Source organism: Leptopilina boulardi, unplaced genomic scaffold, assembly GCF_019393585.1.
Source record: "Leptopilina boulardi isolate dan_hultmark-lab unplaced genomic scaffold, ZJU_Lbou_2.1 LbouV2_377, whole genome shotgun sequence".
Lineage (NCBI taxonomy): Eukaryota > Metazoa > Arthropoda > Insecta > Hymenoptera > Figitidae > Leptopilina > Leptopilina boulardi.
In genome coordinates, this window is record NW_026137948.1 from 1902808 (window position 1) to 1928254 (window position 25447).

The window sequence follows — 25447 nt, forward strand, 5'->3', positions numbered from 1 at the left end:
ATAAAAACCCTTAATTAAATTCTTACACGTAATATTTGAAACTGAAATATGTTCAGTAAAATATAATAAACCATACCTGAACAGCTCTGTACTTAGGACTTTTTCTAAATGCGTAAGCCCAGGCTTGAATCAACTCTAAGATTTTTACTTTAACTTCTTCGTGTTGTGTATTTTTTACAACATCCCACAATTGTTCCATGTATTGCTTTGTGCCAATTTCATCATGTATTAAGCTGCCACAATTCTTGACACAAGACTCTAGAACCTATTAAAAATCGTTTTTAATATATTTTGCGCTGCAATCAAGTTGAAACTGTAAAAGGAAAATATGTATATTATATTATAAAACTAAAACTTACTAGTAAGCCAAAAAGAGCAATGTGAGGATTTGGATTCACTATTTTTTTCTTTATTGCTGAAAGTACATATTTAGGCCTGCAATTAAAAAATAATGTTTTTAAGTTTCTTATTAATTGTTGGTTTTGATATGTTCTTTTATACTTTTAAAATATTTGTCGCTCATAAATATCAACGAAATTCAATTTCTTAGATTTTTAACAATAGACAGTGCAACATAGCTGGCTCATACATAGAAGTACAACTGGGGTAGAAAACCACCCCAAAATTGTTTTATTGATAGAATGTTAACATTTAACGCAAAATAACTTTATTATATGTCATTTCCTTCATTTCAAAGGTTTCGTGGCCAAGGAAAATACGCATCAAATATGAATTGTCTTGGTCAAATAGTGTGTGCGCTAGAGGATTTGAACGCTTTTTTAAAAATTTTTTATTTTTCCTTGACAACGTTCTGTAAATTGATCCAAATCATGCTCGCTATATTTTTCCTGTAATTTTCACGTAAAAATACATAAATGTATCAAATTTGAGCTCTCTATGTCAAAAGATGTGGCCGCCAAGGGGGTTCGTAAAAATTCATGGTTTTTCCTTGATAACGCTACGATAATCAATTCCAATCAGGTTCGCTACATTTTTCCTGTAATCTATACATGAAAATACATATGTGAACGAGTCTGAGAAAACGGTGCTATCGACCAAAATCAACTTTTCGAGAAAAACGCGTTTAAAATTTTACTTCACTGAGAAAGGTTTGGCGGAACAATTAAGACACTCATAGATTTAATAAGTAACTTAAGAAAAAATTTCCCGGTTTTCCAAGTAAAAATGAATTTTTTCCCGGTTATTTTATAGGACCTCTAAATTGTAATTTTAAGTAATTAATCCATTGGTTTTATTAAGATTTGTATTGTTTTTAGTTGTTTAAACACTTACAAGTATATTTAATGCATAACTTGACGAAGAAAGTTATGAATTCTTCAAAAAATTTACTTTTGTTTTAATTTTTATAAATTTAAATGTAAAAAGTAAGTGAGTGATGAGAAATAAATAATGTATTCGATTAAAAATATATTAAAACTTTTGCAACAATTACATTTTAGATATTATTCAAAGTTACATTTACTACATCTTTGGTATTTTACATACTGCTTTTAAATCTTTAAGAATGTAATTAAACTGTTTTATCCAACTTTATATAACGATCTTTTAAATTTTTTTCTACAATAACACAGAAAAAACTTGGACTCATTTTTGTTGCAACTCATTTTCTTTTGGGTATCGAAATGAGTATGGGACAAACTTCATGTTATTCAAAATGATATTGGCTGGAATTTCAGATTTCTAAGTTGGCATCATAAGCAGAGTAATTTTGTATTTCAATTATTGTTTCTAATATTTCAACAACACCAGAAAGATTATTTTGACCAGTACGAATATTTAGAAGTTTTTAAATAAAAATTATTTATTATTATTTACGTAGATAATAATTGATTTCATAAGTTTTTAAATTTACCGCTATTATTTAAGTTGGCAGTACCGTTCCTGTTGTCAAAACACATGTTTTCATTTTTCTAACCTAAAAACATATTTCCTTTATTATTTTATTACGCGATTACAAGCAATTTTTAATCAAATATATTAAGTCTAGCGTGTTATTTACTTCTTTGTAATTATTATATTTCATGTTTTTGTGCAAAATTATTCGTTATTTCACAATATTTTTCCATTTTTCTTTTTCTCAAAATGAAACTTGCCTGTTTCATTTTGATACTTTTACCTTAGAACTCGAAATGAGACAACCAGTTTCATTTTTGTTGCGAATCAAATTGAGTATAGAATCTATACTCAATTTGAATTCAGGTTTTTTCTGTGAATAATATGTCTTGTTTACAAACAACATAAATTGGTAACAATTAAGTCATTAAATCTTAAATATCCCAGTAAACGAAAAAGGATTGACGTGAATTGGATTGAATTCACAAAGAGCTTTGAAAAATCTCCGAAACCATTTAAAATCTTAATTGAATATGCTACGGCAGAGAGGAACCTAGGTAAATACAACCGAGTAGCCTTTGCTGAATATTTGGAGGGAATAGTTAGTGATCCCCTACGCATCATTGTAGCTAATGGGAAAAACCAAATCATTGTCACTTCCTCGACTTGGAATTTGGCTAATTTGCTTCTCAACAATCCCGATTTACTAAATAAAGGCTATAAATCTTACATCTCGCAATCCCTAGTCAGTAGGAGGACCTTAATCAACAATGTTGATGTAGATCTGTCTCCACTGGAAATTAGTAATAAAGTTGGCCCCGGCGAAACTATCAATTCTATCATTTCAATCCGTAGACGTACTAATCCTGATAATACTCTATCGGAACAAGTTGAGTTGACGGTCGCCGGTACCAACTTCCCTGAATCCATCTTGATCTCTCGATTTTCTTTTAAACTTATCTTGGTGGTTACCCCCCCTAAGAGATGATACAAATGCCAGAGGTTCAGACACTGCTACGCAATGTAGATCATCCCATTCTACTTGCGAATACTGCTCTGAACCACACAACAAGAAGGAATGTCATAATCTCAACCGATCCTCACTTTGTTCCAATTGTCATGGCAAACATATGGCCTCAGCCAAAGTTTGCCCAGACTACAAATATGAAATTTCGGTCATGAAGACTAGACTCCTCAACAATGATCTGTTGAATCTGTTGAACAGATTGAGCGGTGTGAGCAAACTGAGTTGTCTCACTCAGATCTCATGGAGCGCATGAAATCCATTGAATCTAATTCACGGAATCTTCTGGGCGCACCTGAGACTGAAACTCATAGCTCTACTCTGCTGAATTCTGGGTCTGCTCCTTCTCTGTCCCAACCGGAAATTGCTAGAGAATACTATAATCCAGATATGTTTCGGGCAAGTGTCGATGACTCAGACGATTTATAAACGAGTTCGAATTTTTATTTATTTTTAGTTGTATTTTATTCCTTATTTTGATAGTTTTACTTGTACTTTGTGTTGCTTTTGTGTTTTTATTTGGCTATTGCCTATTTTAAAATATGACACTTTCGTCGAAAAATTTTAGTTTGATTCTTTGGAACTCTCGTAGCATTGTACCCAAGCGCCCGGAGTTGGAAATACTTCTCTGGAATCACAATTCGGATGTCATTTGTATTACGGAGACTTGGCTGTCTCAAAGGATCTCATTTGAGTTGCCGGATTACATCACTGTTCGACAGGATCGGGTTGACGGTAGAGGAGGTGGGGTTGCTATTCTGATTCGTAAAAGAATCTCTTTTCGGGTCTCCTTCTCTTCTCGTATTGCCGCGGGCAATTGTCATTTCGATGTTGTCGCCATAGTACTCCATACGTTGTTCGGATCTACCCAAATAGTTTGTGCCTATGTTCCCCCTGGTGAAGATGTGGGTACGTCTGTATGGGATGACCTTTTTGAGCGACTCCCCTCCACGCATAACTTCATCTTTTGTGGGGACTTTAATGCCCATCACTCTTGCTGGGGTGAACAATACAACGACATTCGAGGAGCTTCTCTACTCACTTTCACACCCAATAGAGAACTCTTCCCCTCAAACATTTTAACCCCTACTAGACACAGCGATCCAGGTGTCTCTTCTGGTAATCTTGACTTGATATTCTGCTCATCTGCTGTCTTGCAGAACTCCACCACATCTGTTTTGGACGATGCCTACTCTTCGGACCATTTTCCGGTATCCCTCCGTGCTAGTATTGCCCCTGTTCTGGTTCCACCTGCAACTTGTAGATTAAACCTGAAAAATCTCAATTGGACTTAATTCAGAACTCTTCTTGAATTGGATGTCCTAGATCTTACAGCACATCTGACTACCGAAATTTCTTTTCCCGAGATTTATGAACGTTTTCTTAAATCTATCAAGAAATGTATTCTGGACGCTGGTGCCTTTTCTCCATCTCGCAACTCACTTCCAACCCGCAATAAGCCGCTCTGGTGGAACTCGGAATGCGACAGGGCCTTACAAACCAAAAGGGACAACTACAGATGGTATCAGGCCAATCAATCTTTGCAAAATAGGGTGGAATTTAGGAGGCGAGATGATGAGGTAAAGAGGATCTTCAGATGGCAGAAGACTCAGGCCTTTAGAGATTTCTGTAAGGACATTTCTCCATTTAGGGGTACCTCCACTCTTTGGAAGACAATCAGGGCCCTGTCCTCTAGATCGAATCAGGCCAGTACTAATATCGATACTGATACTTCCAACCATGAACTTACAAAATATAAAAAAGACCTCATAAGAGAGGACTTTCCACAAGCAAACATTCCTCCCTTACCCACCCCAACTCATTTTAGTGATGATGATTGCAAGCCGTTTTCAATGAATGAGTTTAAATCCGCCTTGAATTCTACAAAAACCAATTCTGCTCCGGGTATGGACTGGATCATGAGGTCGAAGCGAGACGTCTGATTTCCAAATGCCAATTTGCCTTTCGTAAGGAGCACTCCTCTCTCGATTGTGTTTTCACCTTTGTTGCGGATATACTTAATGGTTTTCCGGACTCCTCTCACACCCTTGCTATCTCTGTGGATATCAAGGGTGCCTTCAACAATGTCCGTCCTTCGATTTTAAACAGACTGGGCTTTCAACCCAATCTATTCAACTTTATATCGTTTATAACCGCTAGGAGACGTATCTCTTTTACCCCAGACGGCTCAGATGGCAAATACTGCAGTGTCGGTATCCCTCAGGGAGGTGTGCTCTCTCCTCTTCTCTTTAACTTATATCTTCGTAGAATAGGACATATTCTCCCCGCCAACATAAGATTTACTATGTATGCTGACGACCTTCTCCTCTACATCAAATTTAAGGATCCAACCAACATTGCTGAAGAGGTCTCTTTAGTATTAAATAAATTGTGCAAGTGGCTTAGAGGTATGGGGATGGAGGTAGCTCCCAATAAAACCTGTTGCTGTGTCTTCTCGAGATCTCGTATCTCTTTCGAGAACCTTAGAATATTCATAGGAAATACCCTTATCAGATGTGAGTCTACCATGAAATATCTGGGTATTGTTCTGAATAGGAAACTCTCTTGGCTTCCCCACATAAAACAAATTGCTGATCGAGCCACGCGAACTCTTTCTATCCTAAAAATCGTATCCAGAGTAGCATGGGGTACTTCCCCGATTCTTGCCCTTATGATCTATCGTGGTCTCATACGAGCCATTCTAGAGTAAGGTGCTCCACTTTTCTCCGATGCGGCCCCAACAAATCTGAAGATACTGTATAGGGTGCAGAGCGCTGCTCTAAGAATGTCCTTGGGATGCATGAAGTCAACCCCAATTGCCATCTTGATGTCGGAATCAGGTGAACCCCCTCTTGCCCTCAGAAGAATGTTCATTACCAATTCCTTTCTATTTAGGAATTTCAGATGGAAGGACAACCCTCTCATCCCTAAAATACAACTACTGAGAGAGAAGTCATTACGACCGGGTTTTAGATTGAATAAGAGTAGAATATCTCTCCTGAATGCCTATGATAGGACTATTCCCGTTTTGGAGACCTTTCATAGAACCAACAGACCATCCTACTTTGACACACCCTGGAAGACCCTGGCACACACTCCCATCTATGATCTTCTATCTGGCAACCTACTTAATGATATTTCACAACCTGACAAAAAGCTCAAATCTCTTATCAGAGAAAACTATCAAAACCCTCTCACGATCTATACTGACGCATCTTATGATGCGAAAACTGGATTAGCCGCCTCGGCTTTTTACGCTGAGTCCACTCACTTTTCTGTGGGTATCCCTCATCAATTTGGTCCATCCATCCTTACGGCTGAGCTCTATTCTATCCTTAGAGCCATCCTATATGCAAAAGAACAAAATAGCTCCCAGGTTTTGATTGTCTCAGATTCTTTGTCTGCCTTATCCAGAATTTCAAACTGCTTTCTGTTCTCGGACAATAACTATCTGGTATATAAAATCCTTTCCTGTCTATATGAGGTTTCCAAGTTCTCACGATCTATGGAGGTCAGATTCCTGTGGGTTCCGGCCCACATTGGAATCTCAGGAAATGAAAGAGTGGATAGAATCGCTAAGGCTACAAACAGATTCTCAAATAGAATTGACCTTGCCCCCCCTCCCTCTGACCTAAAAAGGGGAATCCTGGACCCAGAACTAAGTTCTGGCTTGCCAGACTCTGGCCCTACGTGGAGGAAAATAAACAGCAACGAAGATACTTCTCTCAAATAAGATATGACACTCCGCGACCTTGGTTTGCGCAAATCTCCTGGCCCAGAAGACAAATCAATCTAATCACCAGGCTTAGAACTGGACATATATACACGGCGGATCACCTCTCAAGATTTCACCTTCATGATGCTTTAAGATGTTCTTGTGGCTCGGACTGGAGGAGCATTGATCACCTGATCTTTGAATGCCCGTTGTTAGCTATGTCTAGACAGGGATTTTTTGACTTTCTTAAACGTAGAAGACCTAACATTGAATTGTCCGAGATCTCTTTGGACGAGTTCATTTTAATTAGTTTTTTTTACTGGGATAATCTCAAAACGAAGATTGATCAATTTTCTTCTGAAGTAATCTCATCCTATGTTAAATTTTTTAATTCTGCATTAATTGTATCGATTTCCTTTCGTGTGTCTTTTAATAGCGTGTGTCGGTTAAATGGCATTTCTGTTTATTGACTTGTCTGTTAAATTACATTTCTGTTAAATGACGTGTCGTTTTATTGTCATTTCTGTTAATTGATGTGTCGGTTAAATAAAGATTCTGTTACTAAGACAATTACTTAGGACAATTCGGTTACATGACAATTCTATTCTCTGGAAATTCAGTTACTTGACATTTTTGTTGAGTATCATTTCGGTAATCGAAAATGACTTAGTTGAAAAGACTTAGTTGACTTAGTTTGGTCGATCGAAAATTCTGTTAAATGTCAATTCTGTCAACTGAAAATTCTGTTTAGTGATTTTTGGTTCAATGATAATTCGGTTAAGTGACAATCCGGTCAAATGACAATTCTGTTACTTGACAATTCTGTAAAATGACAATTCGGTTAAATAACTGTTCGGTTAATTGACATGTGGTACATATTCATGCGTCCCGAGTACATAATTGTAATTAATATATCTTCTTTATATGTATTAGTTTAATGTTATAGCATTTATTAGAAAACAAACGACTGAGAAATAAAAATGTTATTCAAATAAAACACACTTGATTTAAATCAATAAATAATTAATAAAAAAAAAATTTTTTTCGCAGAAAAATGTGGTCTCCATCATTATTCGCTCTTACATATTTATGTCTTTACAGTCATAAAGTAAAAACATGAAAAAATATCGCAAAATTTTTAAGTTTTAAGGTAAATCTCACGATAGGAGGGGGGGTTAGCAAAAATCTCACCACAAGGGAGGGAGAGATCCAAATTTAAGGAAAATATGCTCACGTAATTAATGGACGTCCCCTTTTGAGTTTTAAAAGTCTATTGTCAGATTCGTAATGAGCAACCCTGAAAACTCCCGAGTAATACTATTCTGATCAATTATTATACTATTCTTTTGTATATTTTTTAAATAATAATTTTGTTTATCTTTGAAGATTATTTGTAGAAAAAAACTAAACTTTTATTATAAAAGTCATTCAAAAAGTGAAAATCGATTTTTTCGCGCCTTAGGTCGCTTTTAACTGTCTTGTTCACATTTAAGTATTGTGTCTGAGAGTTATAACACAAGCCTTCAAAAAAATAAAATTTCTGTTGTCAGAGATCGAAAAGTCATTCCCCGTAGTTTTTGATGCGCTGAATCCGAATCTGGCAACGAAAACCTCCTATCACGTCAGGATTTTGAGAAAGGTTCTCAAATTTCCCAAAAATCACGTTTTCGTCAGTTTTTAAAAATTTCTACCGGGTAAATCCGACGTCCTAGAGACTTGTCATAGGAGTCAAATTAAAGCTTGAACCCTGTACTTTACGACGATATAGCGATATTGACAACAACAAAATAAATTAGCTGTCAAAAATAGTTTTTTTAAGATAGCAAGCATAAAAATTGACTTACACTGTTCGTAAATATAACTATTTTAAAAAATACTTGTACTCGTTTGGAATTTGTCACTCAGGGATTTTCGAGGTCGCGGATTACGGATATGATGTCAGATTTTCAAAATTCAAAATGGCGGATCCAATATGGCGCATGAGTTTTTTAAAAATCTATTCAATGTGACATTGGATCCGCCATTTTGAATTTTGAAAATCTGACATCATATCCGTAATCCGCGACCTCGAAAATCCCTGAGTGACAAATTCCAAACGAGTACAAGTATTTTTTAAAATAGTTATATTTACGAACAGTGTAAGTCAATTTTTATGCTTGCTATCTTAAAAAAACTATTTTTGACAGCTAATTTATTTTGTTGTTGTCAATATCGCTATATCGTCGTAAAGTACAGGGTTCAAGCTTTAATTTGACTCCTATGACAAGTCTCTAGGACGTCGGATTTACCCGGTAGAAATTTTTAAAAACTGACGAAAACGTGATTTTTGGGAAATTTGAGAACCTTTCTCAAAATCCTGACGTGATAGGAGGTTTTCGTTGCCAGATTTGGATTCAGCGCATCAAAAACTACGGGGAATAACTTTTCGATCTCTGACAACAGAAATTTTATTTTTTTGAAGGCTTGTGTGCAGCTTTAGGAACGTTTCTTTACTTAAACATAATAAATAAATTTCATGATATAATATAATATTAATAATTGTTTAGAATTGTGGATATTAAAATTGTAAGTTTTCTTTATTATTAAAACTTATTACGTATCTAAACGTACTTACTGCGTATCTCCTTGCCTTACAAGATCACAAATTTGTAAAATTGAAGGCCAATCTGGCTCCAGAAGTAGCTGACTAGTAGCCTTCTCTGCAAAGCAATTAAAATATACATATATATACATTAATTACCTTCATTTAAAAAAAATATAACTTGATGATGATTGGGAGTTCTATGTAATTCTTTGAAAAAGGAGCACATCCGATTATCGACCTCAAAAACGACACTGATCAAGTAAAATGAGGTTAAATTGTGAAACAAACATTTTCCAATCTTTTCTTTTTATAAAACTAACACTATGCATAAAATCACTACGATTGTAACTGTCATTATGACAATTTTTGCAATATTATTTTTGAATTTTTCGTTTTACTACACAGCGTGTAGTAATTTAAATTTATTAGAATATTATTGGGACGTTCTTTGTCAACCGGACCACCCCATCTCTCCATAATTGGTTTAATTTAAAAAAATTTTATCATATTGGAAAAATTAACTTGGAATGTCTACTTTATAATCCCGTTAGGCGCTTTTTGAAATGGAAAATGGCGACTTAAATATGGCGCCTAAACGACATAAAAAACACAAAAAATCCACTAATATGATCTATATTATTGTTTAAAGCTTCACATATGACGATAAAAATAACCACAATATAGTTTACTTACAAACTGATAACGTATCTCCATTCAAAATTCAAAAATTCAAAATGGTGGATAAAATTAAAAATTGAGATAGGCTCGTGTAAATTACTATTTCGGGGTTTTCGAGGTCGCTGGTTACAAATTTGATGTCAGTTTTTAAAAAAAATAAATGGCGGATTCACCATTTTGATTTTTTAAAAAGTAACGATGAATTCGTAAAGATTTTTTGGATTTTTGGTCCGCCATTTAGAATTTTTAAAAATTAATAACGGATTCGTAATCAGCGACCCCAAAAACCTCCGAGTAACAAGTTTCAGTCGAATCTAAACGATTTTTCAATTTTTGTGCGCCATATTGGATTCGCCATTTTGAATTTTAAATAGAGATTTGTCATCAACCATTTAAAAATTTTTTTAAACTGGCATCGGATTTGTAATCAGCGACCAAAAAAACCCATATGAAGACATTTTTAGGAAATTAGCTCAATTTTTTAAATTTTTGATCCGACATTTTGAATCCGCCATTTATTATTTTTAAAAACTGACATCAAATTTGTAACCAGCGACCGCGAAAACCCCGAAATAGTAATTTTCAAGAGCCTATCTCAATTTTTAATTTTATCCGTCATATTTAATCCGCCATTTTGAATTTTTGAATTTTGAATGGAGATACGTTATCAGTTTGTAAGTAAACTATGTTGTCGTTATTTTTATCGTCATATGTGAAGCTTTAAACAATAATATAGATCATATTAGTGGATTTTTTGTGTTTTTTATGTCGTTTAGGCGCCATATTTAACCCTCGGAGCACATACTGGGTCACACAGACCCTGTCATTAATTTCAATGAAGTGTAATTTGAAAAGTCGGCAATACAACACGAACCTAAGGCCATATAGTGGTAACTAAATAATAAGGAATAATAAGTAACATGATAATCCAAAGAAAATAATAAAATACTAGTAAATATGTTATTAAAAAAGTATAGTTTTAAAAAGTTGTGTCGAAAATCACATTTTTATCGTCTTAAAAGTTACCTTCGTTAAACTACAAAATAAATACCTTTTTTAAAAAATAAAATAAGGTGGTATTTTTTCCCTTATTCTAACACACTTCGAGAATATAAATCCCAATTTTTAGCTTAAAATATTAAAAATTACAAAAGTTACATTTTTTTTTTAAATTCAATTTTTTCTTTTTAATTAGTTAACTTCACGAATTTTTTTTCAATATGCAAATAATTTAATAATATTTCTAAACTGCATATTCTTATTTTACAAGGTTCAATGAATAAAAAAATATTTTTTTGTGTTGATCAGTCCAATAGTTTAGAAATGGGGGAGTTTTGTAAAGTAAACAGGGTCACAGCGACCCAGACTGTGCTACTTGTTCGAAAAAAGAGGTGTGTGCTCCGAGGGTTAAGTCGCCATTTTCCATTTCAAAAAGCGCCCAACGGGATTATAAAGTAGACATTCCAAGCTAATTTTTCCAATGTGATAAAATTTTTTTAAATTAAACCAATTATGGAGAGATGGGGTGGTCCGGTTGACAAAGAACGTCCCTATTACATATTAAATGAAAGTAATGAAACTTTTTTGTATGTTGGTCATAATTCCTAAATTCAATACTTTTAGAGTTAAATGACATTGAAATTAGGTGTATTTTAAAAAAACTCGAAAAAATCAGATTTTTAAAAATTGAAAACTCGAAAATTTAAGCACTTATAAAAAAATAAAAAAATACGTAAACCTTTTTTTCTATGAAGATCGAAAAAAATATATTTACCGAATTTAAAATGCCATAGGTAAATCTCACGTGGAATCGCCATTATATAATTAATATTTAATAGAATTGAAACGAAACTGAAGTACGCAACGTTTATCAACAAAAACATTTTCTGAAAAAAATTAAATATTACGTCTAAATTACATATATTTAACATAGGCGGAATAATTATCTGAAAAATGCTTTAAATATTCCGCCTACAATAAATATATGTAATTTAGGCTTAATATACAACTTTTAAAGAAATTTCGTTGATAAACGTTGTGTACTTCAGCTTCGTGGATTGAATTTTTTAATTTGAATTTGGAATTTTAAAGAAACTAATTCCGAAATTTGGAAACACAATTATACAACTTTGGCAAAAATGAGAAAAAGAATGAGAAAAGAAAAACACGTCATAACATTACAATTCAAAAAACACGTGAAATAAGTAAAGACCAACTTTAAGTTAGGACAGAAGGACAGACCAAGCATTTCATTATTATATAATTAATAATTTTTTCCTAATATTGATTTTTCCTATATTTTGAACAAATCTTGAATGTTAAATTGACGTTTTTCATCCATTAATAATTTCAATGATAGAAATATACTGTTTAAAAGTTCAATAAAAGAAAAAACTTGAAATAATTTATGTTTGACAAAATAAGTTATATTATTCCAAACATTTTTTGGTTTGATCAATCAATCAATCAAAAAGATCATGACAGTTCTGTGTATTTTTTGAAATTGATTTTTTTAGGTTCAAGAAAAATTAATTTGTAAAAGCATGCAAAATTGAAAGAATCCATCCATTGCAAAATTTCAAATTTGAATGCTTTTACAAATTAATTTTTCTTTAACCTAAAAAAATCAATTTCAAAAAATACACAGAACTGTCATGATCTTTTTGATTGGATATGAATTAAAAAATGTTTTGAATGATATAACTTATTTTGTCAAACATAAATTCTTTCAAGTTTTTTCTTTTATTGAACTTTTAAACAGTTCTACAATTTTTCTCTATTATTTATCACTTTTTAGGACGCCATAATAAAAGCATTCAATTTTTAAAAAAATTTATTTTTTCACATTATATTTTCATTTATTATTTTTTAGTTTATAATTAACAAAATAAACTTTAAATAAAGCTTTCCCAATGAAGCGTTACGTAATTTAAGTATGGTCCTTAGAAAATTCTATAAATTTCTAGAAAGTACTATAAGATTTCTAGAAAGTTCTATAACTTTTATAAACTAGGTGTTTATTTCATGACCATTTATGAAGCTGAAGTACGCAACGTTTATATAAACGATTTTTAAAGAAATAATTTTTTACAATGAAAAATTCTATAATTTTTTGCCTAAAAAATATTTCTTGTAGTTTTCATTAATGAACAAATTATACAAAAAATATTTTTTAGGCAAAAGATTATAGAATTTTCCATTTTAAAAAATTATTTCTTTAAAAATCGTTTATATAAACGTTGCGTACTTCAGCTTCGTTGACCATTTAGCTTCCTCATCATGATAAACTTATATTTAAGATTAAAAGAAGGATTACAACTAAAATAGCGATCAATTTTATAATTATTGGTAAAAAGTAAACTTTATATACATCAATCGATTCGTTTTCATGCCAGGAATACAAATTTGACAAGAATTAATTAAAATTTCTATATAAGAAAAAGTTATTTCAAAAAATAAAAAAAACGATTTTTTTCAAAAATTCAAAAAAATGATTTAATCTATAGATTTCAGTAAAATATGAACTTTATATAGGTTAATCGATTCGATTTAATGCAAGAAATAAGTTTTTTTACCAAACAAAATCTTGAAAAAAAATTTTTTTTCAAATTTTGAAAAAATTGTAAAAAAAAAATGTGAATATATTCGGAAATACTTGTGTCAGATTTTAGGTATTAATGATTACAATAAGCAAATAAAATTCTAGAACAATCCATTAAAACGTTTCTGAGATAATTTATAAACAATATTTTGTGACATACACACACATATACATACACACACATACATCTGGACATTTGCTCAGAACTTCATATATATTAATTTTAGATAAAATGAATCCATATAACCCAATTTTAAAACATCGAAAATCGTCACGAATGCAAAGCTTCCTCATGAGGAAGCAAAAATTATTTAAATTTTTAGAAAGTTCTATAAATTTTGTAGAAAATTTTTTAAATTACTAGAAATTTTTATAAAATTCTATAAATTTTGAGAAAATTTTATAAAATTCTATTCTAGAAATTTCTACTTCTATAAAGTTTTTATAAATTTTCTTGAAAGTTCTATGAAGTTTCTAGAAGTTTTACTAAAGTTTCTAGAAATTCCCATAAAGAGTCAAAAAAGATTTCATGAATATTTTAGAAAATTCTTTGAAATTTGCTGTCTTGCGAAGTAAATGCGACGCGTCGCAAAGAAAGGGACCTTAGAAGCAAAAAATTATAGGTTTTTTTTTTTGAAATTTTAAAGTGAAAATACACAAAGAAGATTAAATTTTAATGCAAACCAATTATGCTCAAGTCTTTTTTATATTTAAAATAATCAATAAAAACTGATTATGATGTTGCAGAAACGAAAAAAAAACTTTTAATCAAGGTAAAACTGATTGAGCTGAAGAACATAACGTTAATAGTTTAACGGTTACAAAAACCAATTTATTAAAGTTTGTTCAAATTTTAATCATTACCAATCGAAAGAGCATGAAAAAATGTGTCGGAATCCATGAGTTTTATTCCAAATTTGATGTCGGAAAGTTATGAAAAATAAAAATCAAATTTAATTTAACCTTAAATAAATGTTAACGATCGCGTTAACGGGTGCTTATTAAAGTTTGTTCAAATTTTAATTATTACCAATCGAAAGAGCATGAAAAAATGTGTCGGAATCCATGAGTTTTATCCCAAATTTGATGTCGCAAAGATATGAAAAATCAAAATATTGAAGAAGTTATGGCTTCTTAAACGTTAACGATCGCGTTAACGGGTGTTAATTAAAGTTTGTTCAAATTTTAATCATTACCAATGGAAAGAGCCTAAAAAAATGTGTCGGAATCCATGAGTTTTATTCCAAATTTGATGTCGGAAAGATATGAAAAATCAAAATATTGAAGAAGTTATGGCTTCTTAAACGTTAACGATCGCGTTAACGGGTGCTTATTAAAGTTTGTTCAAATTTTAATCATTACCAATGGAAAGAGCATAAAAAAATGTGTCGGAATCCATGAGTTTTATTCCAAATTTGATGTCGGAAAGATATGAAAAATCAAAATATTGAAGAAGTTATGGCTTCTTAAACGTTAACGATCGCGTTAACGGGTGCTTATTAAAGTTTGTTCAAATTTTAATCATTACCAATCGAAAGAGCATAAAAAAATGTGTCGGAATCCATGAGTGTTATTCCAAATTTGATGTCGGAAACATATGAAAAATCAAAATTTAATAAGCACCCGATAACGCAATCGTTAACGTTTGAGAAAGGTTAAATTAATTTTGATTTTTCATATCTTTCCGACATCAAATTTGGAATAAAACTCATGGATTCCGACACATTTTTTCATGCTCTTTCGATTGGTAATGATTAAAATTTGAACAAACTTTAATAAATTGGTTTTTGTAACCGTTAAACAATTAACGTTATGTTCTTCAGCTCAATAAAACTGTCGTAAACATAACCTATAATTCATTTGCTTCTAAGGTACTTTTCTTCGCGACGCGTCACAAATATATATAAATTTCAAAAATGTCTGTGTGTGAGGGGGGCGAATGTGTGAGGTGGTTAATCAGTGAGTGGGGGTTTAGATGTGTTCTTCGTTATAAATATAAAATAAATTATACTCTAATTTCACAATATCGTTTATGTTCACTATGTGTATATATATATATATATATATATATATACGATGACAGCCCAGTAAAAAAGGTTTTTTTTAGATAGCAGTTCGGACAATTGGAGTGTTTGTTCAATTGTCCAATGCATTATGCCCAATCTTCCGCAATATTTCTCGTGTTTAAAAAGCTGCTAAAACAATATGAAAAACTATTGAAACATTGAAAAAACGGTAGAAAATGCATAATTCTTGATATATACAGAAAAAGAAAGTATAAAAATACCTCGATCGAGGAAAAGGAAAGAGTTATCCGAAAAATCACTTTTTAACTGACAGTATACTGCTGCACTTGACATTTTATGGGTAAAGAAGAGAAGATTATGATATTGAGTGACACTTCATTATCGACTCTCAATATTTGTCGAATGGTAAAATATAATAGTAGATTTCTTTCTGATTTTTTAAAAAAGGAATAATTATTGAATTAATTGAATTAAAAATTTTCTTACTTTTGTATTTCATTTATTGTTATGTTTTTATTATATTTTTTTAGTACTAATTTAAATATTTTTATTTAAATTTTAATTAAATTAATTAAATTAAAAATTAGTTTAATTATTTAAAATTAATTTAATTATTTGAAATTATTTCTAGTACTTAAGTATAATATATAATTATAACACAGGCACACAAAAAAAAAAAGTTGTCTGTTTCTTGAACTACACATATATTTCCTATAGTATTTTGGCCCGCTGAAACCGAATCTGAGCTCAGAATTGCTCCATCACCCTCAGTTTTTTTTTAAATCGACCAAAACCACCCTTAAACGGACAAATTCACACTTCGGAGATAAAAAAAAATCAACTTATTTTTTAAAAAAACCAAATTTTACATCTACGAAACTTTGCTCCACTAACTCAAAAACAAAGCCAGCATTGATCCAGCACCCCCTGAATTTTTTTAATCGAAAAAACTACCCCTAATCTGAAGAATCAAATTCAGGAGGTAAAACAATAAAATAACTGATTAAAAAATTTTATAACCAGATATTTTTACTCCAGCAATGCGGAAACAAAGCCAGAAATGCTCCCTCACCCTTTAAAAATTTTTTAAATCGAAAAAACCACCCTTAAATAGAAAAATTCAAATTTAAGAAGTAAAAAAATATTAAATTACCGGCTTTTTTTAAAAACAGAACCTTACATGTTTGTAGTTTTGCTCTACTAACTCAAAAAAACAAAGCCAGCATTGATCCAGCAACCCCCGAATTTTTTTAATCGACAAAACTACCCCTAAACTGAAGAATCAAATTCAGGAGGTAAAACAATAAAATAACTGATTAAAAAATTTTATAACCAGGTATTTTTACTCCAGCAAGGCAGAAACAAAGCCAGAAATGCTCCCTCACCCACTAAATTTTTTTTTAAATCGAAAAAACCACCCTTAAATAGAAAAATTCAAATTTAGGAGAATAAAAATTAAATAACTGACTTTTTTAAAACAAAACCTTACTACATCTATGTATTTCCGCTCCACTAACTCAAAAACAAAGCCAGCATTGATTCATCAACCTCTGAATTTGTTTAATCGAAAAAACTACCCCTAATCTGAAGAATCAAATTCAGGAGGTAATACAATATAATAACTGATTGAAAAATTTTACAGCCAGGTATGTTTCCGCATTGCTGGAGTAAAAATACCTAGTTATAAACTTTTTTAATCAGTTATTTTATTGTTTTACCTCCTAAGTTTGATTCTTCAGGTTAAGGGTAGTTTTTTTATTTAAAAAAATTCAGAGGGTGATGGATCAATGCTAGCTTTATTTTTTTGAGTTAGTAGAGCAAAACTACATACATGTAAGGTTCTGTTTTTAAAAAAAGCCGGTAATTTAATATTTTTTTACTTCTTAAATTTGAAGTTTTCTATTTAAGGGTGGTTTTTTCGATTTAAAAAAAATTTAGAGGGTGAGGGAGCATTTCTGGCTTTGTTTCTGCCTTGCTGGAGTAAAAATATCCGCTTATAAAATTTGTCAATCAGTTATTTTGTTGTTTTATCTCCTGAATTTGATTCTTCAGATTAGGGGTAGTTTTTTCGATTAAAAAAATTCAGGGGGTGATGGGTCAATGCTGGCTTTATTTTTTTTAATTAGTAGAGCAAAACTACAAACATGTAAGGATCTGTTTTTAAAAAAAGCCGGTAATTTAATATTTTTTTACTTCTTAAATTTGAATTTTTCTATTTAAGGGTGGTTTTTTCGATTTAAAAAAATTTTAAAGGGTGAGGGAGCATTTCTGGCTTTGTTTCTGCATTGCTGGAGTAAAAATATCTGGTTATAAAATTTTTTAATCAGTTATTTTATTGTTTTACCTCCTGAATTTGATTCTTCAGATTAGGGGTAGTTTTTTCGATTAAAAAAAATCAGGGGGTGCTGGATCAATGATGGCTTTATTTTTTTGAGTTAGTAGAGCAAAACTACATACATGTAAGGTTCTGTTTTTAAAAAAAGCCGGTAATTTAATATTTTTTTACTTCTTAAATTTGAAGTTTTCTATTTAAGGGTGGTTTTTTCGATTTAAAAAAAATTTTAGAGGGTGAGGGAGCATTTCTGGCTTTGTTTCTGCCTTGCTGGAGTAAAAATACCTGGTTATAAAATTTTTTAATTAGTTATTTTATTGTTTTACCACCTGAATTTGATTCTTCAGATTAGGGGTAGTTTTTTCATTAAAAAAAATTCAGGGGGTGCTGGATCAATGCTGGCTTTGTTTTTGAGTTAGTGGAGCAAAGTTTCGTAGATATAAAATTTGGTTTTTTTAAAAAATAAGTTGATTTATTTTTTATCTCTGAAGTGTGAATTTGTCCGTTTCAGGGTGGTTTTGGTCGATTTAAAAAAAAACTGAGGGTGATGGAGCAATTCTGAGCTCAGATTCGGTTTCAGCGGGCCAAAATACTATAGGAAATATATGTGTAGTTCAAGAAACAGACAACTTTTTTTTTTTTGTGTGCCTGTGTAATTCGACAAATATAGAGAGTCGATAATGAAGTGTCACTCATTATCATAATCTTCTCTCCTTTACCCATAAAATGTCAATTACAGCAGTATCCCCCACAGCTCCGAAAATTTCCTGAAAATTTCCTAAAGATTTATTTGCAAACTTCGGAAACTTTAATTGCAAAGTTTAGAGAAAATTGTATAAAGATTTAAATGTCCAAAATGAATAAATGTTTGGCGTAAAACTTGACGGAAGATTTAAATTAAATTTTCCAGAAATTTTCGACGCGAAAATAGAGTGAAGATTTAAATTAAAGTTTCGTGAAATGTTTGGCGTAAAAGTTGACTAAAAATTTAAATTAAATATTTATTAAAAATTTATACCGAAAGTTGAGTGAAAATGTAATTTAAATATTCAGTCAATTTTTGTGACGAACATTTCCTAAAAATTTAAATTAAATTTTCAGAAAAGGTTGGACGAAAATGTTTGTAAAAAATACAAAAATAATATTTAAGAAGTATTAATATTATTATTAATATTAATAATAATAATAATACATAGATAGATAGATCTTTATTATTATTATTATTATTATTATTATTATTATTATTATTATTATTATCAATAAGAAATATTTACTATCTGGGATTAAAAATAAAATAAATAATATACAAACATTGTTTCTCTGCTTTGATTCACATTGAATCAAGCACTGCATGCTTGTTGAGCAAGAACTTTTGAAAACAAATTATGGGGTGCTGGGGATTGAACCTACATTCGCCGCGCGCTAGCTAAAGACCCTAACCACTACACTACAGATATCTGGCTGAAAAAAAAAAATCTTCCACATACTCTACAACTTTATATTATCGACTTTTGAGTCGATAAGTAGGATCACTTGTCTATCAGTAAGTTGTAGAGTGTGTGGAAGATTTTTTTTTTTCAGCCAGATATCTGTAGTGTAGTGGTTAGGGTCTTTAGCTAGCGCGCGGCGAATGTAGGTTCAATAATAATAATAATAAAGATCTATATATCTATGTATTATTATTATTAATATTAATAATAATATTAATACTTCCTAAATATTATTTTTGTATTTTTTACAAATATTTTCGTCCAACCTTTTCTGAAAATTTAATTTAAATTTTTAGGAAATGTTCGTCACAAAAATTGACTGAATATTTAAATTACATTTTCACTCAACTTTCGGTATAAATTTTTAATAAATATTTAATTTAAATTTTTAGTCAACTTTTACGCCAAACATTTCACGAAACTTTAATTTAAATCTTCACTCTATTTTCGCGTCGAAAATTTCTGGAAAATTTAATTTAAATCTTCCGTCAAGTTTTACGCCAAACATTTATTCATTTTGGACATTTAAATCTTTATACAATTTTCTCTAAACTTTGCAATTAAAGTTTCCGAAGTTTGCAAATAAATCTTTAGGAAATTTTCAGGAAATTTTCGGTGCTGTGGGGGATACTGTCAGTTAAAAAGTGATTTTTCGGAAAACTCATTCCTTTTCCTCGATCGAGGTATTTTTATACTTTCTTTTTCTGTATATATCAAGAATTATGCATTTTCTACCGTTTTTTCAATGTTTCAATAGTTTTTCATATTATTTTAGCAGCTTTTTAGACACGAGAAATATTGCGGATGATTGGGCATAATGCATTGGACAATTGAACAAACACTCCAATTGTCCGAATGCATTTTAGACAATTGAGCAAACGGCTTGCTAAATTGTCCGAACTGCTATCTCAAAAAATCCTTTTTTACTGGGATACCGAATGACAAACCAATTTTAAATAAAAGTATTCTAAAAAGAAAACAAAAATTGTTTCAAAAATGGTGAGTTAACTAAGTATTTCAAAATGTTTTATTTTTCTTGTGCGGTATTAAAGCTTGAAAAAAAGGAAAATTTTGATCTTTAAACCAATTCATTTGGTGGTACAGAAAAAGTGATTTTTTTATTATTTATTGTTGTATCTTTTAAATAAACAATTGTTTTTACTTTAAAAATAATTAGTTTGGACCTTCATATTAATATTATAAAAAAATGTTTCATTTAATTTAGTGAGGTTACTCCGAAAAGTGATAAAAAAAACTCATAAAATGACACATTTATAAAGAAAAATCAAGAAAAATGCAAAAAAAATCTAAAAGTTCATAGCAAGTACTTTATGTTTCGTTAATTTTTATTTAATGTAAAGATTCTAATTTATTCTAATTTATCTATAAAAAGTCGACAAAAGTAGGTTTATAACAGTTTTCAGCATCTCATGTACCTACTTTAAATTTATTTTACAATATCAAAAATTTTCATAAAATTCTTTTCATTTCTTAAACTTGACAACTTTCAAATAATTCCTGCAAAGTGTTATAATAGATCACTTTTTCTAAAAAATATTTTCTAATCGTTTTGTTCTAAAAAAAGCCTTTTCTACTGAAATTATTTTTCTAAAAAAATTTCTTTAACAATTTTTGATTTCTAAAAAATATTTTTTAACAAATTTAGATTTCTAAAATACATTATTTTAATAGTATATTTCCAATATGATCTTCCTTTTGCTTGTCTTTAAAAATAATATAAAAGTCCATTTACATGCACAAAATTTCGTTTGTGACTTTTTATAAATTCCACAACCATTTTTTTCTTTATATTTATTACAATTTAAAATTTTACGATATACATATGTTCGATTTTCACAAGATAATTTTAAACTGATTTTGATTTGGATACACACACAATTGATAAGACTTTTCCGAAGTTGCTTACGATTGACAAAAAACGATTTCAAATAATTTCAAATTGAACTTCCTTAAAAATTTAAATTTATTGGTAGGAATTTAAATTTATTAGATAACAAAATTTTAGAAATTGAACTTGATTAGGAAAAAAATTTTGGAATTTGAACATTATGGGAAAAAAAAAGTTTAGAAAAATACAAACTTGAAAATATTTTTTAGAAAAAGTGTATCTCAATCTTTTCCAATTTTTTAAAGATTTTCAAGATTAAATTAAATTTTGTAAAAACTTTTATCACCAGCATGTAGTCCGTAAAAAGATCTTTAAAACTCATTATATTTAAAAATATCGTAAACTGAAAAAAAATAAATTCTCATAAAAATTAAAAAAATATTTTATCAAATTCAATAATATTTGGTATTTAGACATTTATATATATATATATATATATATATATATATATATATATATATATATATATATATATATATATGTTTTGTTCAGAGTAGGTGAATAAATGTCATTTTAAGATTTAAACAGACATTAAGACAACTGGAAGGGTGTCTCCAATTTGACCTCAAATTATCGATAACTGACCTCAGAAAACGATTGAATTATTGCACATTTAATTAAATCAACAATTAAGTACAATTAAAAAAATGCGTAGTATGTACAATACGTTTGGCAATATTCTTTAATGTATAAAAAAAATTAACAACTCATATCGAAATATAACACGTAGTCATTAATACTTGTATATTAATTAGTCAATGAATTTATTTATTATAATTATACCTTCAAGTGATTTAAATTAAGATAATGGTTTTTCACACTGAATTAAAAAATTTAAGTAACACACGATCATTTACACTTTGACATTTTCTTTTTGTTTTTATATCAACATATCGCTTTTTATTTTCCTACAAAAACTTCTTTCACTAGAATAAAGTAGTTAAAAAAGTCATTCTTACCAAGTAATTTATCAAAACTTGATGTGGGTCGGAACATTTTATTTGTTTTTAACAATGAAAACTTTAATTTCTGCAAACAAAGTAATTTTGATTTTCTTTTAACCTACTAATTATTGAAAAAGCAGTTTCATCACATGACACTTGCTCCACAATTTAATATTTATTATTGCTAATATAATTTAAGCAAAGAGGTAAAAATTAGCAGATAAGTAACCTGTATTACACTAATCCAAATTGGTATGTGTGCGATCACGGTCTTTTGCAAGATCTGAAAACCTTAAAACGTCTTAAATGTTACAAATTCACTGAACATAAGGGCTCTGTAACACGAATCAGATTAGCAAAATAGATTTTAACCAATCACAATTTAGTCTCTTGCGGCAAAGTAGTATGTGCCGTAAGATACTTCTTTTTGATTGGTTAAAATTTATTCTGCTAATCTGATTCATGTGCCAGATTATTGGGATCAGAAATCACGCGAAACTGATTCACCCCTGAGCCTTCTTGTGACAACCATCTTGGTTTTTTATCTCTTTCTTTTGTATAAGGTTATTCAAGTTGGGTGGGGAAAGCCAAGATGGATGATGGCTGGTGCACAAACAGCCTATCAGCATTCATTCCCACGAGAAATTTCTTGGTTTTTTATCTCTTTCTTTTGTATAAGGTTATTCAAGTTGGGTGGGGGAAAGCCAAGATGGATGATGGCTGGTGCACAAACAGCCTATCAGCATTCATTCCCACGAGAAATTTCTCGTGGGAATGAATGCTGATAGGCTGTTTGTGCACCAGCCATCATCCATCTTGGCTTTCCCCCACCCAACTTGAATAACCTTATATGTTAGAGAAACACGGAATGAAAACATGGCCACCACAACAAGGCTCTCACCAGATGGCGTATCGCAGTATTTCAGATCCCAATTTTGTTCATTGAATTTATAACACGTTATCAAAAATGCGCTAGGACGTTTCCGAATTGAGGTTTTTAGTACGGAAGCTTCTACGCGCCACCTCGCAACGAGGCGAAACCTACTTATGCTCGTTTCATATTTACCATACAGAACATCGAAGTTTCAATGTTCTTGTCGTAAAGAACACACAAGTTGGTTTGATAAATCCATTCATTTTTAAATTATAAGATGAAATTTGTTGTATTTAAATGATCTATATTTATAATAATTGCAATGAATTTTTTAATATTATTATAACAATAATTAATATTAAAAATATTAAAGTAAATGTATAAAAATAAATTTATATACAGGGTGTTCAAAAAGTTGCAAGTTTCCATACTTTTTAAACATCCTGTATATATTTAAACATAACCTTATATAAAAATGAATCTATATATTATATTATTTTATATTATATAAAAACACAAGAATCTAACTCACTTTAAAACAACGATATTCTCTATATTTAAAATCAAAAAAGTTAATCGAATTATTCAACGTAAGAAATTTTTCATCTTATAATGATTTTGTAATGAGAAATATCGAACCACCGAGCAATCGAACCAACTTGTGTGTTCTTTACGACATGAACATTGAAACATCGATGTTCTGTATGCTAAATATGAAACGAGCATAAGTTGGTTTCGCCTTGTTAAGGCCTTTCTCCAATAGGATCCTAAACTCTTGCGTTGCGTATGCATTGCGTCGGTTGCTATTGGCAACCAATGCTAAAATCAACGCGTCAGTCACGCAACGCAAAAGTTTAGGTTCCTATTGGAGAAAGGCCTTGTGGTACGAAACACCGCCACTTGCGTCCGAGACGCTCGTGAGCCGTACAGGCTTCCGTACTCTCCTTCTCTTGCTAAACTGCGCAGGCGTAGTACAATACGTTCCAAAAGTTTACTGTTAACTGTGTTATGTCATGTTCACGTATACATACTGATAAATATTTTCTAATGGACCTGTACCGACAAAGAGGGGAATACAAGAATCAGCCCTCTCTCTCGGTTCGTGACTTTCATGGAGCGGTCACACCTCGGCTGCAGGAGCAGTTGCCCATCGCAACCGTGTAAGAGTAAGAGAGATAGAAAATTTTCCATCTCTCTTACTCTTACACGGTTGCCATTGGCAACTGGAGCATGCTCCTGCAGGCGAGGTGTGACCGCTCCATCAATGGCAGACAGCATTCCAGATATATAGAGTTCAGTGATAATTTTACATTTGATGTCATTTCTTTTTTTAAAACACGGTAATAACAATAAAATAATTATACTGGGTTTGCAATCAAAACAAATAAGCATCGTCAAAGCTTCCGTAGATACGGATACGGAGCACGCTACGAAGCACACTACGAGGCACGCACGAGTGGGTTGATAGACCTTTTCATGCTGATCATTTTGTCCTCTTCCAACTCATGCGTCATTGTATGCGCTAGATAAGGACAGAACGATCAGCATGAAAAGATCTATTCAATCGTGCCTCAATATGTGTTTCGTAACGCTAAAGAGTGCTTAGTGGTGGCGCATAGAAGCTTCTGTAGGATGTCATCATAGCATTGATACCAATCGCGAACAAAAAGTTTGGTTATGTTCCTCTTATCCCTGTTTTCCAACTTTACAATTTTAATGCAAATGTTTCTCGACGGCTTTTAATAATTTTAATTATTTAATATTTATAATTAAAAAAATCAGTCTCTTAAAATCATAAACCAAACTTTCTGTTCGCGATTGGTATCAATTCTTTGATGACGTCACTACGGTTGCGAACCAACGCTCAGTCACGTAACGCAAACATTTAGGAACATATTGGAGAAAGGCCCTAATGATACAAGTCAAAATGGTTGCAGTCGTTGTCTGCGCAGAACAATCCTGTTTTGGTCCTCTTTATGGCTAAACCTTGTTGATTGGATTATGTTAACCTAAAGTGTTCGGGAATAAGGAGTTGAAAAAACACGTGGTTGACATGCAGCAAGTGTGTTTGTGTAGAGGTTAAAAACAAATCTTATTTTATTGAAAATATTATTAAATTATTTTAAATTTAGTGAAAAAAGTGAAAGGATTTTCTTAAATGTTTTTTTATGGTTGTCAACATTTTAATGTTTCTTACTGATTATGTACAAAGTTAAATAAATAATCATGTCGCTTCTTTGTTATTTATCAAGTTTCTGTAGTGAGAACAACAGTTGTGAAAGTATATTTAACGAATTTTTAAAACTGAAGGTATTTAGAATTATTTTTTAAACATTTCTTTTATAATACATTACGAGAAAACAAAAGTATAACATGATATAAAATTCCTAAAATGTCCGAGTCAAAAATTAAACG

The 25447-nt window shown here is 30.9% G+C and overlaps 2 protein-coding genes across 2 annotated transcripts in view; one reads left to right on the top strand and one right to left on the bottom strand.

Annotated features, from left to right (window-relative positions):
• Positions 1–22431, bottom strand: part of LOC127287926 (hepatocyte growth factor-regulated tyrosine kinase substrate-like) — a 50100-nt gene extending 27669 nt beyond the window's left edge. Inside the window, exons 1-4 of the mRNA XM_051315079.1 lie at positions 22174–22431; positions 9208–9292; positions 360–435; positions 77–265 (exon numbers count right to left, since the gene is read on the bottom strand). Coding sequence (XP_051171036.1) covers positions 77–265; positions 360–435; positions 9208–9292; positions 22174–22210 — 387 coding nt within the window. The 5' untranslated portion in view covers positions 22211–22431. The remainder of the gene's footprint in view (positions 1–76; positions 266–359; positions 436–9207; positions 9293–22173) is intronic.
• Positions 22432–25041: 2610 nt separating this feature from the next.
• The window catches only part of LOC127287928 (midasin), a 152342-nt gene continuing 151936 nt past the window's right edge, over positions 25042–25447 (top strand). The window contains exon 1 of the mRNA XM_051315080.1: positions 25042–25342. Within this exon, the coding sequence (XP_051171037.1) occupies positions 25259–25342 (84 nt within the window). The 5' untranslated portion in view covers positions 25042–25258. The remainder of the gene's footprint in view (positions 25343–25447) is intronic.